The sequence below is a fragment of the Tursiops truncatus genome, chromosome 3 (genome assembly GCF_011762595.2).
Source record: "Tursiops truncatus isolate mTurTru1 chromosome 3, mTurTru1.mat.Y, whole genome shotgun sequence".
In the NCBI taxonomy this organism is placed as follows: domain Eukaryota; kingdom Metazoa; phylum Chordata; class Mammalia; order Artiodactyla; family Delphinidae; genus Tursiops; species Tursiops truncatus.
Window position 1 is genome coordinate 51,597,868 of NC_047036.1, and position 17,597 is coordinate 51,615,464.

Here is a 17,597-nt window from a genome sequence, read left to right on the forward strand (position 1 = left end):
ATTTCTTTTCCTCCATACACTAAACCTGTTCTCTCCTCAGGGCATTTGCATTTGCTGGTCCTCCTGGGAATAATCTTCAGATTCCTTATATTGTCTTCTCATCGTTTGGTCTCAGGTCAGGTGTCACTCCATCAGAGAGGTCTTTCCTTGATCACTCTTATTCTGAAGTGGTTGTACTTCACTATCCCTTCCACCCTCCCCTCCCCCTACTCCAGGATGTATAGAGATTACATCCTCCTGTTTTAGCCCCCTCTTACACCTACTTTAAATCACCCTATTTATTTCTCAGATAACTTCCTTATTATTTTTATTGTCTCCTCTCCTTAGTATGTAAAAGCCTTGAGAGCCAAATGTGGCTGTTCAAATTTAAATTAATTAAAATTAAAAAGTCAGTTCCTTAGACCCACTAGCTACATTTCTAGGGCTCCCATAGCCACATGTGGCCTAGCGGCTATGATGTTGGACAGAGCAGATACAGAACATTTCTATCATCACAGAATGTTCTAATTGGAAATGTTGAATGTCTAGAACAGTGCCTAGAATGTAGTGGGTATGCAACAAAACTTTATTGAATGAATGAATACATTAAATTATAGAATCCTGTGTCCTGTTTTGGTTACTACATTTCAGGAAGGAACTGGAGATACTGGAGGGTAAAGATAGTCATATTCATCTTTGCTTCCCTGGTAGTTGGCACTCAGAGAATATTACAGTAGTTGTAACAACATAAAGGACTTCTTAAGAAAAGTGCTAAGCAATTAGGCAAGAGGAGGTCAAAATTTGGTTGGCTATAAGACCAAACATTCTGACCCTAAATCTAATAAATATTAAAGTAGGACATTAAAAAAGATTACAAGTTTTGGGCAACAAAAATTACCATGAAGAAAAAGAAAATCATCTGTCCAAAATGATGAAGCAGAGGTAGTTGGCTGAACTGATAATACAGTACCAACTCTGGGAGCAGGGCTGCTAATAATGTACATGTGAGAGGGAGAATGTTCCAGCTGCCAGCTTATGATTTACCTAACTGATCTTGAAGACCAACCATGTGCATAATGATATACCAATTGCGTTAGATTTTCATCTATATAAAAGTCACAACAGTGGACCAAATAATCTCCAGTTTTACATTTTTGTTATTACAAGTAGCTATGTGTAAGAATATTTATGCCTGCACCTATGAGAGTAACTGAGCAATGTAGTATTTACCAGCAATTACTGTCTTTTCCTGTGGTTTCAATTAATGACACTTAATACTAAAAAATTCCAAATCTTAAAATTTGCCTATTTTCTTCAAGTTGGAAACTTAGCATTACTGATTTCAAATAACAATAAAATTTGATTTTACATTTATTTTACATAATCACAGAGCTGTACTTAAAGCTCAAAGAGGCTTTAGAATTCATGTGGTCTAAGCACTTCATTTTTTCACATGAGGAAAGCAGAACCTGAAGGAGGTTGACTTGCCCAAGGTCACTTACTGGCAGAAAAGGATTAGCTGTCCAAATACACACAAAAAACAAGTGGAAAAAAAATCAATTGGATGTGCAGGATTACATATTTGAAGACATTAAAGAATACATTAGTATATTTTACTGAACTGTTTTTACTACCTAAAATACAAAATAACACTAGAGATTTTTTAAAAAACCCACTTAGCTGCAAGTATACAACCACATGTTATTTCATACCTCCTTGAGTATTCTTATAATTAGTAGAGGAAAAAACTCTCAGTTTTTGCATTTTTCAGGAGACAAAATTGTGAAGGTCACAAAAACACTGAAAGATGTAGATTCTAAAGTATTTAATAATATTGTTTTACATGTGTCCTAGATGCACACAAAATGTAGCACAGGGAAAGAACTCACATAAATTCTCTTGTTTTCCTTTTAAAACTTATTCTGAAGGTAAAAGATAAATACAAATATTCAGTTTGTAAAATGTTGCTCAGTTCTTACCATTAGTTAATATCTACAGAGCAGTAGTATTCTATAAGTGGTTTGCTAAAACCTTTTACTGCATAAATTTATGCTATTGATTATATCTATTCCATAGAGTTATAATAGACAATTATATCAGAAAGTTAAATAACATAGATTAATGGGTAAAGAATGAAGAATTCATAATAATAAGTATCAGTCATTTAGCAGCTGACAAGAGACTAGTGTCTAGTTTAACAACTAATTAACAACTCAGTCTGTGTGGGGATGACTTCAGTCTGTGGGTATCCTGTGTTACAAACTTGAGTTCTCATTCTAGCAATATCTTTCTTTGGTCCAGAGCAAGTCATTTGTTTCTTTTCTTTAGTTTCCCTGACTACAAAATGGGGACTAACTTTAGTTTTTGATTATAATATGATTTGGATTAGGATGACTACAGAAATTAGTTCTATACAGACATACCCTCAAGTTAAAAATCTATCAAACAACTTGTTTAATTTTGCGCTCTAGCAAAATGTTCTTTTGTGCTTTCCCCTCACCTTGTGTTTATAGGAAAGGATCTCCTTGGAATTTTTGCTACTTCTCCTTCTGGTAGTATTAAGTATCTTGATGTAGTACATGATTTTAAGAGAAGAAACTTATTTAACTTAATAAGTTTTTTTAGAAACCTATAGGGAACTTCAGGTGAATCCAGTTATTTGAGCTAATTTTCTAGATGACTATATTAACCAATATATACTAAGATTTTAATGTAAGTCATAATTAATATAATTGGATTACACCAAATAAAGTAGATTCAAGTATAAAATCCTACAAGCACATTAAAGGTGAGAATTTTGAGTTTTGTATTTTCTATTTTTACCCTTTTTTTTAAATCTAAAGGTGCCAAACTGTAAAAGCTCTATTTCCATAGGCATAGAATTTTACTTCATGTCTTAAACTAGAAGAGTTCAATATTCAGATGGAAACTAGTTTTTAATCTTTATTCCCAAGGGTTATATCCAATCTAGTGATTTTGGACTATTCTAAATATCAGTCATATTACTATAGCCTAAATGATCCAGATAAATTGGATAAATCTGGCTTTCTTTTTGCTAATTCAGGTGTGTTTAACCAGATTCAGAAAGGTGAAAGAAGTGAAACTATCGCATTCAAAAATAAAAATTCATATTGCCCATTCTTGCTTTTCACATTCCTTCTAAATAAAAGAAATATGTCTTTAAAACTATCTAGAAAGATGATATATTCTAGTGAAACACTTATTTTCTTAAGAAACACTTATTAATCATTAAACAACATCTCTTTCTGTTAGGCCACTGAATTTCATGATCTCCATCAGGGAATTGTCTTAAGCAAGATATATTATAAATCAAAAAATCTAACTTTGAAAATTTGTCAGAATTCTACAAAGGAAAATTTCAAAATGAGTATATATACAGTATTTTTAAATAATTTTTTAAAACTAGATATATTTTAGGATGTGATTATGGTAGATCTTGTACCACAGCCAGCACTGGGTCTAGGCAGCATCTGGAATAAGATACCTCTAAGGAAATCCTAAGATTTTAAAGGAAGTGATATTGGTGATTCAATATAGAACATTCTTCCTAAATCAGAAAAGCTGAGAGTTGGAGCACAGTGCTATTAAAAGCCTTATCTTTCTGCTCTGCAGGTGCGGGAATGCTAAAGTTTATTTCAGCCGAAATTCTAAATCAGAACTTGTCATCCCATACTATTTAAATTTCTAGAGCAACTGGAAGAGTCATTCTTTCTTCACTTCTTGTGTTTATAGTTTGGGACTCAGTCAAAACATTTTACATTCTACTTTAAATGAATTAAGATCTAAGGCTGCAAATGTCCTATTATATATCCAGTGCTTTAGAAGGGCATGTAATAATCCTATTCTAATCCAGCCCCGTGTTTCCCATGCAAAAATATTAGGAATCAATGTCATGTATATGTAAGCCCAAATGCTGGGTTATGTCTCTAATTGGGGCTTATGGAATCATTAAATCAATCTCTTGGCAATAAACCAAGTATTTGAAACCTTCTTTGTGGTCACCATCAGAGCGTGGACTGGGTTTTGATTATCCTTAATATCCCGTTCAGTAATAATGCCAACACTGCTATCAGAGTTTTTATAGTGTAGATCTTTGTTTACCATTTCATCAAATATGGCATCCCTCCGATTTCTGTCCAAAGGGCTATTGTTGATGCCATGTCTAAGAAAAGTTCTTTTGGCTGAAAGTTATATTGATTGATTTGTAGAAGCGTGACCCATGGACACACAGTACCAGCACACTGTCTGGGCTCATCAAATTTCCTCCTTTGGTTAATGCTACTGTCCCTGAGCACATCCATTCAGACCATATGGTTCTTATTCAGTCCTTGAATGGCTTATTCAGGCAAACATCCAATGGCTGTAATAGCGATGTCAGACCCCCCAGGACTCACGCAAAGATCAGTTTTTAATTTTTTGGCCATATTTCTTACTCCATCTGCTAAATGTGCATGGAACAGTTCCCATACTTACATGGAACATTTGTGGAACTGCGCCCCCGGGCAAAGATCCCATATCTTTTGCAGCCAGAGTTTGACGAGATCATTGTGGATCCAGTCCTCTGGATATGTCTATGCTATCACTTGAGCCATATTTCTCCCCTCCCCCCAACCTTTTAAAAAAAGATTTATTCAAAAAGCTATGAGCAGCTTTGGTTTTATCCTGCTGGCTAGACAGGATGTAGGTTCTTTCTTGTTCCTTCTGATGAGAGTAGTTTTGAAATTCAGAGTTAAGATCAGAGGTCGTGGATATACCATTCATGCTTCTGAGACACACAAATTCATGCTTATAGTCTGTTATGCTCATTACTGCCAGTTAAGACAGTCTGGCAAAGAATTTTCTGCCCACCATCATCTAAGGCTGGCACATAATAATGAAAAGTAATGATGATGCTCTAGTAATATAAATTAACACCATCCCTCTGAGGAAGGCAACAAAAAGCTCACTGAGATATTATCTCATTCCATCCTCACAATATCTCTATGAAATATGTAAAAATAGATTTTCTCTCATTTTAAAGTGGAGATTCATTATTTTGCCAATTTTAACACTATCATATATTCTTAGCTCAACGTTCTGTCTGGGTGCCTTTTTTATCGTGATTCCAGAGGTAACAAACTGTTACAGGTAAACAAATGAAAAATACACTTAGTAATAAAGGGTAAAACATATTGTTAACCCATCTCAGGCTCAGTGACTCACTATTCCTGTGACAATGAAAATCTGCTTTTTATTCTACACAATTTCCCACCTGAAAGTAAAGTATAATCAGAGGCAGTATAGAGGGGGTAAAGTTTTCCTCTTTGGAATCAGAAAGACCCAGGCTGGAATCTCAGCTCTACTATTAAATTGCTATGTAATCCTAGGCTTTCAAGTCTCACTTTCTTCATCTGTAAAATGGAGTTAAAACAGTACCCACCTTATAGGATTTTTGTCAGTAGTAAACAGAACAAATATGTGCCCGGCATAGTGTAAGTATAAAACTATTCATTATCATCGGACTTCCCCTGGTGGCGCAGTGGTTAAGAGTTTGCCTGCCAATGCAGGGGACACGGGTCCGAGCCCTGGTCCAGGAAGATCCTACATTCCACGGAGCAACTAAGCCCATGTGCCACAACTACTGAGCCTGCTGCTCTAGAGCCCACAAGCCACAACTACTGAGCCTGTGCGCCACAACTACTGAATCCCACGTGCCTAGAGCCCATGCTCCGCAACAAGAGAAGCCACTGCAATGAGAAGTCCGCGCACCGCAATGAAGAGTATCTCCCACTTGCCTCAACTAGAGAAAGCCTGTGCGCAGCAACGAAGACCCAACGCAGCCAAAAATAAATAAATAAAATAAATAAATTTAATAAAAAATAAAACTATTCATTATATTATCATCATTATTACTGATAATGTCAACTATTTATAGATGGCAAGAACACAGACTAGCCACACAAAGTTGACCAGACCAACAGAAAATTTCACTTTAATTTTGTCATTAAGTGTTTGCATGACTGTTTTGGTTTGAGTCAAAATTCTGGGCTCTTGTTTAAGATCCAAATAGGTATAGCCTTAAGAGGAAAATCCGCATTTGTCAATAGTAAACATGCTTCTCTCTTAAGGAAAAAAGCAGCAACAATGAAAATTCATGAATAGATAACACGGCATATGCAGTTAGTTAAAAAATAAGTTAAAAATAATGAAGTGCTCAGCTCACATGAATAGTTCTTTATATTCTTTTTCCCTTAAAAATGTAAGTTGATCTAGTTCTTTGAAAGCCTTTTTATAAATTCAAAGTTAATGATAGGGATATTTTGAGTGTCTTCTCCTAGTACTCTGTCCTTTTTCTTTCTAGGAGTCTGCATGTGTATTTGTTATTTTCATTCATTCATTCATTTAAAAACCTCCTAGTCCTATCCTGAATCTGTCTACAGACCTTCCATGCCTCTGGAAGAATGGCTAAGATTTGTTTCGTAAGTTAATTTGAGATGATGAAATCCAATGTATCGCCTTTACGAAACTACACTCTAATGTTGTGAATATTAATGACCTCTTGGTATACAAACTTTGCTACGCTTCCAAGTTCTTAAATAGATTTTCATGGAGCCCAAGATGCTGTGCCAAGATATGCTGGAAGCTGACAAGATTCTAAGGACAGGGTAAGGAGGCAGCCAAGGGGTTCTTTTAACCCGAGCTTTTCCATTTTTTTCAAATGTATATCTCAGGATTATGTAGAATGCATTTGAATAAACGGTTTAAGGATCAAAAAGTTGACAACCATTAGCCTAGATTAAGAAAGTGAATCTTTAGAAATCAAATACATTTCTGCCCCATTTTCTTCACGTTTTCTTGTCTGTGCTTATTCTTATTTATGCTTAGAAGTAATTACATTTCCCTTCTATTCGCTTATCTAAATTTAAATTCAATACTGTCAGCTTTGATATTATTTTGAGCATTTTCTAAGTAGCCTTCAAAATTGTAATTGGCATGTAAATGTCACCTCTGTCAAATATATGCACATAAGCTGTAAGATATGGCATTCCAGAGCCCTGCTATTAAGCACAAATGTTAAGATATTAAATACGTGTTTACCATAAAGATGATTGAGTTGAGTTCTGTGTTCTCAGATAGCCACTACTTGTTGTTTACCTATTTAGAGTGATTATATAGTTTATACAATGCTTTCAGGAGAGCTCTGAGGTTTAAAAGAATGAGTTCTTTGTGCTTTGGGTTAAACAATAAAGTAAAATAAAAAGATCCATCAGGCCTAGTAATAGTATTATTACAGGCAAATAGAAACAGTGGCTGATTGGTATAGATCACAATAATAATAATCAATCAGTGGCAAATAAAGAACCAGATTCTCACTGTGACTTTCCCCTTATAGTTGTGTATTTCTTCGAAGTACAGATTGATGTAAATTGCTACTTGTAAAAAAAAAAAAAAATTGCTACTTGTCCTTGACAAGAATTGTTGGTTCCAAAATAAACCCAGATTGTTGTTTCAAGAATGCAGTTCCTAATATTTTCTATTACATCTATGAAAAAAAGCAAGGAATTCTTGGTAGTGTGTGAAGGTCTCTGTATTTTTATTGGCTACTTATAAAAGTTTCAAAAAAAGATCCTTAATCTTTAAAAAATGACCCTATCAATTCATACATTTAGCATAATTTACCAACATTTCCAAACTCAGCATGGAAAAGCCATCAACATGGCACTAGGTCATGGGTCCCGAATGAAGCCGTCAGCAAGGATTAATAAACTGTGACAGCTGCCCAAAAGCTTTCATTCTTTTTATTTAAACGTCAGATTGCAAGCTGAAATTCAGTGTAATCTTTTTTGAAACTAGCCCAACTAACATGGAAGAAGTCAGAACTGAGAACAGATGACAGTGTCGTTATTGTTGTAAATTCAGGCCATAGCAATAAATTTTAGAATCCACATATATAGCAATTCCTAAAGAATTTCAGGAATAGGCTAAAATATTCTTATCTGTTTGAACATTTCTTAATAATTATAGTTTTTGAAAACTAGGCTGATGAAACTGAAAATTATTTAGCAACAATTTCTATGCTCAATAAATTAACTATTCTTCTACTACTAGATCTTTCTCTCACATTGCAATTTAAAAGTGACTCATTAGACCATAGTTATAAAATCTACTTTAGGATCACATAATTTTCTTGGATACTGTCGGAAAAAAAACAGACATATGACTAAACAGACTCTATTAAATAAGATTGTTGTTGAACGTTTTTGTGCAAATATAACTCAAACGTATACATATAGAAAGGTGAAACTGACCCAGAAAATGCTCACTATACTTTCCTAAACAATGCATATTTGCAGATATCAAGATAATTCATTAGGCTAGGAATTTATTATTTTCTCAAGCACATTTTAATTAGTATGCATTATTCCCTAGTGGTTGAATATCAACACCAGAAATTTATCAGTTTAGTCTACATGTTAAATAGCTAATGAATCATTTGAGCTTACCCCCTTTTCAATATTCCCAGTTTGACAGAGTGTTCCCTCAGCTGCGGGAATACTGTTGGTGACACAGCGGTTGCTTTTGCTGAGACACCAGAGCTCTCTACACACTTCCTAGGAAAGAAGGCAAAAGCAAGTTGATCAGAAGTAGAGACTAAAATCATGTCCACTCTTTTATAAAAATACCCATAGTATATAAGCAATACTAAGCATTACTTGTCTCTTGCTGTTGTTGAAGCATCATAGATGAGGATTTTGGAGGTGGTCCTTCTGGAAGGTAGGTTACTCGTTTCACAAAATCATTTTAATATTTGTCTTTATGATTCTTATTTCAGTGGATAAAGTATATCTTAGTTTTTAATACTGATTAGAATCTTTTTAAAATAATGTGCAGAAATTTCATTAATAGAGAAGAGTAGTGAGAAAGAATGAATATGTAGAAAGGAAATATATGTTTATTACTCCCCAAAATATACAATAGCACAAACTTTCCAATTACTAATACAGTGGCCAAGTAGGTGATTTCCTAGTCCTACTGAAATATTCAAATAAAGTGTATTTTTTAAAAAGAGAGAAAGAGAGACACTACGGGAATGGACAGGAAGTGATTTATAAAATTCATAAATGCCTAAAGAACAATCTAGCAATGTTATTTTTAGTTCATCAATGTAGCCCACTTTCATGAAAGGGAAATTTGGTTTTGAACAAATGCTGCTATTTATGTGCCATTTCCATAACTGATATATTTCAGATGTTATTTGGCGCTGTTTTGTCTTCTTTATTATGATTTCTCATTATCCCACCTCACCATGGGAGAATTACACTTATTGTAATGTTGGCAATATAAAATACCTCATTTTGTTCACACTTATATTAATCTATCAGATTTTAAAATAAGCTGTCCAACATATCCCAAAGTAAAGTCTTTGAACAGCCAAAACACAGATTGCTTTGAAGAAAATACTCAAATTTTTCAGTTTATTGTTATATATGATTGTCGACTAGCATCATTACTGATATTAAAGGTTTTTAATTTAAACTGGAACCATTAAGTAAAAAATACATATTTGCAATAAAAATATATTAATCTTTTTTTTTTTTTTTTGCGGTACGCGGGCCTCTCACTGCTGTGGCCTCTCCTGCTGCAGAGCACAGGCTCCGGATGTACAGGCTCAGCAGCTATGGCTCACGGACCCAGCCGCTCCACAGCATGTGGGATCTTCCTGGACCAGGGCATAAACCCGTGTCCCCTGCATTGGCAGGCGGACTCTCAACCACTGCGCCACCAGGGAAGCGCAAAATATATTGATCTTGAATGTAAAGACACATTTATATATAACATTCAATTCTATTGCTATTATTCCCCAACTGCCCTTTTATTCTCAAAACATAATTGTAAGAACTTATGCCACACATCACAAGAAAAAAGTCTGTAACTGTGTATTGTGATAGGTATTAACTAGATTTATTGTTGTGATCATTTTGCAATATATACAAATATTGAATAATTATGTTGTAAACTGAAACTAACATTATGTTATTTGTCAATTATATCTTAATTAAAAATTTTAAAAAAGAATTTATGTCACATAAACACAATTCAGAAATACAGCGGTAACACTGAATTCACTGGTTAACCATTACTACAAATGGAGATGCCTCACAGAGTATAGCAAAAGGAAAGAATCTATTTGGGCCCCTCTTTAGGGTGCTCCACTCCACCAGGCAGAGAAAGAGACATAAAATTTATATTAGACTTTTAAAATACTTTTCAAAATTTATATATCATATCTAATTTATTCATCTGCTTTAAATTCCATGTGGAGAACTACTGAGCTAGAATAAAGTTAAAACATCAGAAAAGAAAAACATGTGCTGTGGATCATAATATAAAGATAAAACTTTCCTGTTCTTACAGTCCAAGGTATTACAAATTCTTTCTTTCAAAGCTTCAGTTTCTGTTTAAAGAGAATGTTATTTATACTACTTTATTCTTCCTTTTCTATAGGAGATGGTTTCTTACTATATGTTCCTAAATATATTCTCTTAGTTTATTTTAAAAGCAGTAGGATTACCATTTTAAGCTCTTAAAATATTATCCCATGTATCAAAAATATTCATATTCAAAGAGAAATATGTTCACAAAAACAGAGACGCATTGCTAGGACAATGTATTAGGAAATTGCTAACAAAATTATCCATAATCCTGGACCATCCTCTTGATATTTTATGATTACTTTAGACAGAAGTAAAAGAAGCCTAAAGTTTCTTTAGACAGAACTATGCAATGAAAATTCTATCATTGAAAAGGACAATATTCATAGAACCTATTAGGAAAACACACTATTTAGTCAAGTTATAGAAACTCTATTTTCCAAAAATGCCTTGAAAATCTCTACCCAAAATGGCAAGTGCTCAAGATACTCTTTCCAAAACTTTAATCTCAAGATTCACAATACAGTCCTCTGATAAAGCCCTCTTATCCTTTAGGGAATGACACATTTTGAAAGTTTGATTCTTGCTTTTAAAAGATTTTATTATGTTAGTGGGCTCTCGGGGATTTGAATTCTGCTAGGGCATTAAGTTCTCTCAGATTGCTGTTTAAAGTATGGGACTAGAAATCTAAGGATGGGAAACACTCTCAAGATGTTAAGCTAGTCTGGGAGAAGACTCTGAAGAGTTTTCAAATAGATCTCTCATCTAGAATTTTAACTTGGTTAAGAAAGATTTTGAGGGGCTTCCCTGGTGGCGCAGTGGCTGAGAGTCTGCCTGCCGATGCAGGGGACACGGGTTTGTGCCCCGGTCCGGGAAGATCCCACATGCCACAAAGCGGCTAGGCCCGTGAGCTATGCCTGCTGAGCCTGCACGTCCCGAGCCTGTGCTCCGCAACGGGAGAGGCCACAACAGTGAGAGACCCGCGTACCGCAGAAAGATTTTGATACCCCAATCAAGAATCCCAAGATAAAAAATATTCTCTTGGAAGACAAAAAACAAGAAAATTTTATTTCTTACCGAGAAAGAGGTACACTTCCTGAAAGAATCTGAGAACAATTTCATACTTTCAGAAATATCCTTCTTTCTCTAAACTGCTAGATCCTAGACCATGGTTGATCAAACCATCATGCTGTACACCATAAACTTATACAGTGATCTATGTCAATTATTTCTCAATAAAACTGGGGATAAAAGGTTTAAAAAAGCTGGGGGCTATGCAGATTTCAGTTCAATGTACAGAAAATCTTCCAAAAGTCAGACCTGAACAATCATAAGATAAAACTGAAATTTCCCATCACTGGAGATACTCCAGCATACACTAAATAACCTCTTAGCAGCAATGTTGTAGGCAGGAAAAAAAAGAAAGAAACTAACATTTTTTCAGGGTATACTGTTAATTACTGTGCTAGGCATCTTTGTATCTCATTTAATCATCATGACAATCTTCTTATCTTAGAAATCATGAGAAACTTAGGTTCAGAAAGACTTAGCAATTTGCTTCAATCCTAACTAAATCTGGATTTGAATCAGCTGTCTGATATCAATGCCCAAAATATCTCCACACAATTAAGCTACTTTCAGTTTCTTTTAAATGTATCAAAATTGAATAAAGTCATTGGCCAATTAAGGCTGATTAGTAAAGGTTTACTTGTATTTTAACATAATACAAAAACTCACTAAATGTTCGTAATATCCTTCTACCCTTTACCCGTATTTTAAAGGACGATATCTCAAATTAAGACTATTATGTACTAATTCATAATATATCCATTCAATATATGAACTTAGGCAACAACTTATACATTATTATTATTGGAACTTCTAAATGTAACATCACCACTTAAGGATACTGTTAACATACTCCTCAAAAGTGTTCCGCGGTCTTCCAAAAGACAAGACAGTTAAAACATTCCTACTTATTTAAAATTTTAATATCAACTTCCAGATTTCTATTCTATTTGATTTTTCAAATGAATGACACGGTTTGCAAACATTAATAACAATGAAAATATTAGCAAGTATAAATCATAATTAAAAATATAGAGAGAGGGTTTTGAAGTAATTACCTAATGAAGAATAATTTACCTGATATTCAGAAAGTAACTTTGTAAAGAACTGAACTCAGGCTCCTTTGATCAGAATAAAATAGTTGATTATTTTACAGTCAAAGACCCTTTCAGTACAATAAAAGAAATTAGGATTATCTTTTCTAATGTTTCCATTCTTTTCAAGTAACTATAGCTATTAAATGATGCTAAAAAATGGGAAGAAAAGCCCTTTGATTTACCTGGGAAAATTAAAATTTGCAGTTTACATAAGGGGGCAAGGAATATCATAAAAGCGCAAAACCATTTCACAACTATTGTATCATTAAGAAAGTAAAATAGTATATGAAGAGAAAATGACATTTTTATTGCTAGATGTTTTTTTTTCTAAATTTTTTAAACAACTGTAAAGATCAATAAAGATATACACACAAATTTTCTGTCCTTGGGAAACCCTAAAGCCTAGGCCATCTTTGGTCCTTGCTTCTGGATATGAAATATTCTCTTTGTCCTCATTATCCTATAGGTAATATCTCTCCACAGCTATTCGGAATAAAGGATCATGATGGCCCAGGGGGAGAGCAGAGCACTGAAGAAGTCAAGAAGGAGCATCAGTGATTAGAAAGGTTACTTATCATTGTATCACACAAAGGAAAATTGAAAACCAACATATGGTGACCCTGTGGCCTGACTCCAGGTATTTAGTAGTCATTTGAAGAAAGAGAATAATGCACCCTTATTTCAGCTTTAAATAGGTTAATCCTGTTACGTGGGTAATTTAAGTGCAAGAGATCCTAAAAAAGGCAAAAAAAAAAGATCATATCTATATATATTTTTTGTTATATATGTATTTTATATATACATTAAATACACACACATATATACATATATAAACAAAAAACTAATCTAGAAATGCAGATTAAACAATTAATTATCAATTTGAAAGGGTTAAAAATTATTAACTTGTTTTAAAAAAATACTTCTAAGAAGCAAACCCAGAGTAAAAACTACTGATCTCTAAGAACACAAATGATTATGAACCTATGATTTTGGCTTGAAATTCAAGGAAAAATAAAAATTACGTCAACTTCTTGTCAAGTATATATGCCTGATATATATGTTTGGACTCCAAAAGAATATTGAGGTGTTAAAACAATTCCATACCTTTTATTCCCTAAGCCCATATCAAACCATATTGTAGAATATTTATGCTACCTTAAAATCCTCAAGAAAAGTGATTCTACAATCTCCCTCAGTACAAAATTTCAATATTTAATAACTTGAAATTCTTCCTACCACCTAATCTACAACCTTCCAGCTGTAAAAATTAAGGCGACTGTGTTTTTTTATGCTCTTGGTGGGGAAGGAGAACAATTTGTTACCAGGAATCAAACTATAATAAATGTTCCAAAGCCTGAAAGTGATTTTGAAGCCAACATTTAGCTTTCTTTTTCACAGGCTATTCAAACTCAATTTCTTTAAACTTCCCTTATATGTACTTCTAAGTATTTCACTATTATCCTCTCCCAAGTTATCTGCATCTCTTAAAAATAAAGTTCGGGGGCTTCCCTGGTGGCGCAGTGGTTGAGAGTCTGCCTGCCGATGCAGGGGACACGGGTTCATGCCCCGGTCCAGGAAGATCCCACATGCCGTGGAGTGGCTGGGCCCGTGAGCCACGGCCGCTGAGCCTGCGCGTCCGGAGCCTGTGCTCCGCAGCGGGAGAGGCCACAACAGTGAGAGGCCCGTGTACCGCAAAAAAAATAAATAAAATAAAATAAAATTTGGTAGGTAGCCAACAGTACCCTAAAAAGACTAATAAAGTATTTCTATTGGAATGATTCTCAATCAGAAAGCAAAAATTACTTGAATCTTAGCTAATTGATAGTGATAAAATAATAAACAAAGGGAGTAACCATGAAAACATTAAAAACTGAGTCTAAGAGACAAAAGAGGGCTGTCTTAAGTATACTCCACAGGGATAATACCCTGATTAGAGAACTCAAATATATCTTATCTTTAGCAGGTTACCCTTACTCCAAAGAGCTATACTTCAGGCAGACACAGCTTGATGGCATGCTTATTAAAGATATTAATTAATATGTTAAATAAAATAATTTATACTATCCTGTATTTTAATTCTATGCTTACCAAAAAACTTTTGATAATAAATTTGTCTACCGGGTAGACTTCCTTAGGTAATAAAATGTTCAGATTTCAGTAGAGTTGACTGAATATAAACAGAGAGGCTACATTTCTTACTATAAATTAATAAATCCAATTTTATATATAAACATATATATTCCCTTGATCTTTCATGTCTAATATTAGATCCTAAAAATCTCTCATAACTTAAAGTATGGAACAAATGTAGTACACTTAGCCATTTACAGATTATTCTACCATTAATCACTTAATTGAGGTATGTAGAAGAGAAACATTAAAAAGTTTAATGATCTGTAAGTAAAATAGAGCACTTGCCACAAACATATTTCCTCTGGAAAGATTCAAAATGAATGAGAAGTCTTAAAGTTTCCAAAGTAATGTCATATTTTCTTTTTGTATGTTCTGTTTCCACCACAATACACTGAGATTCTGCAATATTAAAGTCAAAATTATGGAGCCCACATACTTCTGTACATAAACACCTCCATTCATTTCATAAAATTATGGAGCAGCACCCTTCCATAAAATAAGAGTAAATCTGCAATTCCCTAGAAAAACAAGGGCATTGCTATAAGGGAGTATTATCAGTGGCAGAGTTGCTTTAGTACTCTGTGTAGGGTGTTTTTGGAGGGGAAGATAAAAGGGAAGGGAAGAGGACATAGATCACTTTACAAAAGTCATCAATTTTACAATATGGTTTTCCCAGATTACAAAATCATATTTGTTTCCTAAGATAATGTGTCTTTGAAATTCCGTGATTCTCTGCAAATCAATAAGTTATCTTGGTTTCATTCATTAAAAATCTTTCAGTAGTTTTCCATTGCTCTTAAAAACCTAGAATTCTTAACATGGCCTGTAATTTGGATCCTACTCTTTTCTTGCCTCATGTATATGATGCTTGCTTTGAGAGCTTCGGCCTCACTGGCCTTCTCTCAGCTCTTCAAATACACAGCCTCATGGTCTTCACAAAGGTCCTCTCTCCTCTCTCTCTTTTTTTAAACATCTTTATTGGAGTATAATTGCTTTACAATGTTGTGTTAGTTTCTGCTGTATAACAAAGTGAATCAGCTATATATATACATATATCCCCATATCCCTTCCCTCTTGCATCTCCCTCCTCCACTCCCTATCCCACCCCACTAGGTGGTCACGGAGCTGATCTCCCTGTGCTATGCGGCTGCTTCCCACTAGCTATCTATTTTACATTTGGTAGTGTATATATGTCCATGCCACTCTCTCACTTTGTCACAGCTTACCCTTCCCCCTCCCCAAATCCTCAAGCCCATTCTCTAGTAGGACTGTGTCTTTATTCCTGTCTTGCCCCTAGGTTCTTCATGACCATTTTTTTTCTTAGATTCCATATTATGTGTTAGCATACAGTATTTGTTTTTCTCTTTCTGACTTACTTCACTCTGTATGTATGACAGAGTCTGTCTGTATGACAGACTCTAGGTCCATCCACCTCACTACAAATAACTCAATTTCATTTCTTTTCACAGCTGAGGAATATTCCATTGTATATATATGTGCCACATCTTCTTTATCCATTCATCTATCAATGGACACTTAGGTTGCTTCCGTGTCCTGGCTATTGTAAATAGAGCTGCAATGAACATTGTGGTACATGTCTCTTTTTGAATTATGGTTTTCTCAGAGTATATGCCCAGTAGTGGGATTGCTGGGTCATATGGTAGTTCTATTTTTAGTTTTTTGAGGACGCTCCATATTGTTCTCCATAGTGGCTGTATCAATTTACTCCTCTCTCTCTTTGCCAGATAATTCTTCTCACTCATTTATTCACCAAATATTTTATGAGCTCCTATTATGAGGCAGGCATTGTGCTACTCACTTTATAAATAGCCATGAATAAATAGGCAGGCAGTAAGCAAGATGAACAAGTAAAATACATAGTATGTTAGAAAGTAACAAATGGTAAGGATTAAAATAAAGCAAGGAAAAATGACAAGAAATGAGTGTGTTTGTGTACGTGTGTGCATGTGTGCATGCATGCATGCGCAAGTTTAGATAAGGTTGTTAGGAAAGGCCTTACCTAGAAGATCACATTTAACTATTAACAAGCAATCAAATAAGCAAAATGATTATGGATTGTAATAAGTGCTATGAAGGAAATGAAAAGCATAATTTCCTTTATGCTTTAACTGGGAGCATAAATGTAAGTAAATGGGAGAAGACTTTGCATATAGATGGATCAGAGAGAAAATCTCTCTGAAGAGAAACTGCATGTGAGCTGAGATTGAAGGATGAGAACGAGTCAAAATGTGACCCTTAGAGTATCTTAACATGGTCCCCAAAGTACAGATGGCTCAGATTCTCCTAAAGCACTATTAGCATATCAGCTATATAGGATGGTATCATGGATGACATAGATATTCACAGAGGAAAGGGAAACGTGTATAGAATATCTGCCATGTGCCAGGTAAATGAAAAGCACTTTGCATGCTTGTCATACTCTTTTTCTAAAGGTTTCAAGAACAAGTTAGCTGCTGTTCGCTGTAGAAAGTTGTTGCTGAGTAAAATCTGCTGGGGGTCAATGAACATTTAGGTTGCTTCCATGTCTTAGCTATTGTGAATAATGTTGCAATAAATATGAGAATACACACTCAAAGATCCTGACTTCAATTCCTCTGTATATACACCCAGGAGTAGGAATCCTAGATAATATGGTAGTTCTAATTTTAATTTTTTGAGAAAGCTCCATATTGTTTTCCACAGTGGCTGCACAAATTTACATTCCCACCAACAGTGTATAAGAATTCTCTTTTCTCCACATTCTTGTGAACACTAGTTATCTTTTTTCTTTTTATAATAACCATCCTAACAGGTGTAAGGTGATATCTCATTGCAGTTTTGATTTGTATTTTCCTGATGATTAGTGATGTTTAGCAACTTTTCATAT

The 17,597-nt window shown here is 34.5% G+C and overlaps 1 protein-coding gene across 1 annotated transcript in view; it reads right to left on the minus strand.

Moving 5' to 3' along the window:
* ADAMTS6 (ADAM metallopeptidase with thrombospondin type 1 motif 6) overlaps positions 1–17,597 on the minus strand; it is a 262,877-nt gene that overhangs the window by 93,223 nt on the left and 152,057 nt on the right. Inside the window, exon 11 of the mRNA XM_019929977.3 lies at positions 8,484–8,591. Coding sequence (XP_019785536.1) covers positions 8,484–8,591 — 108 coding nt within the window. The remainder of the gene's footprint in view (positions 1–8,483; positions 8,592–17,597) is intronic.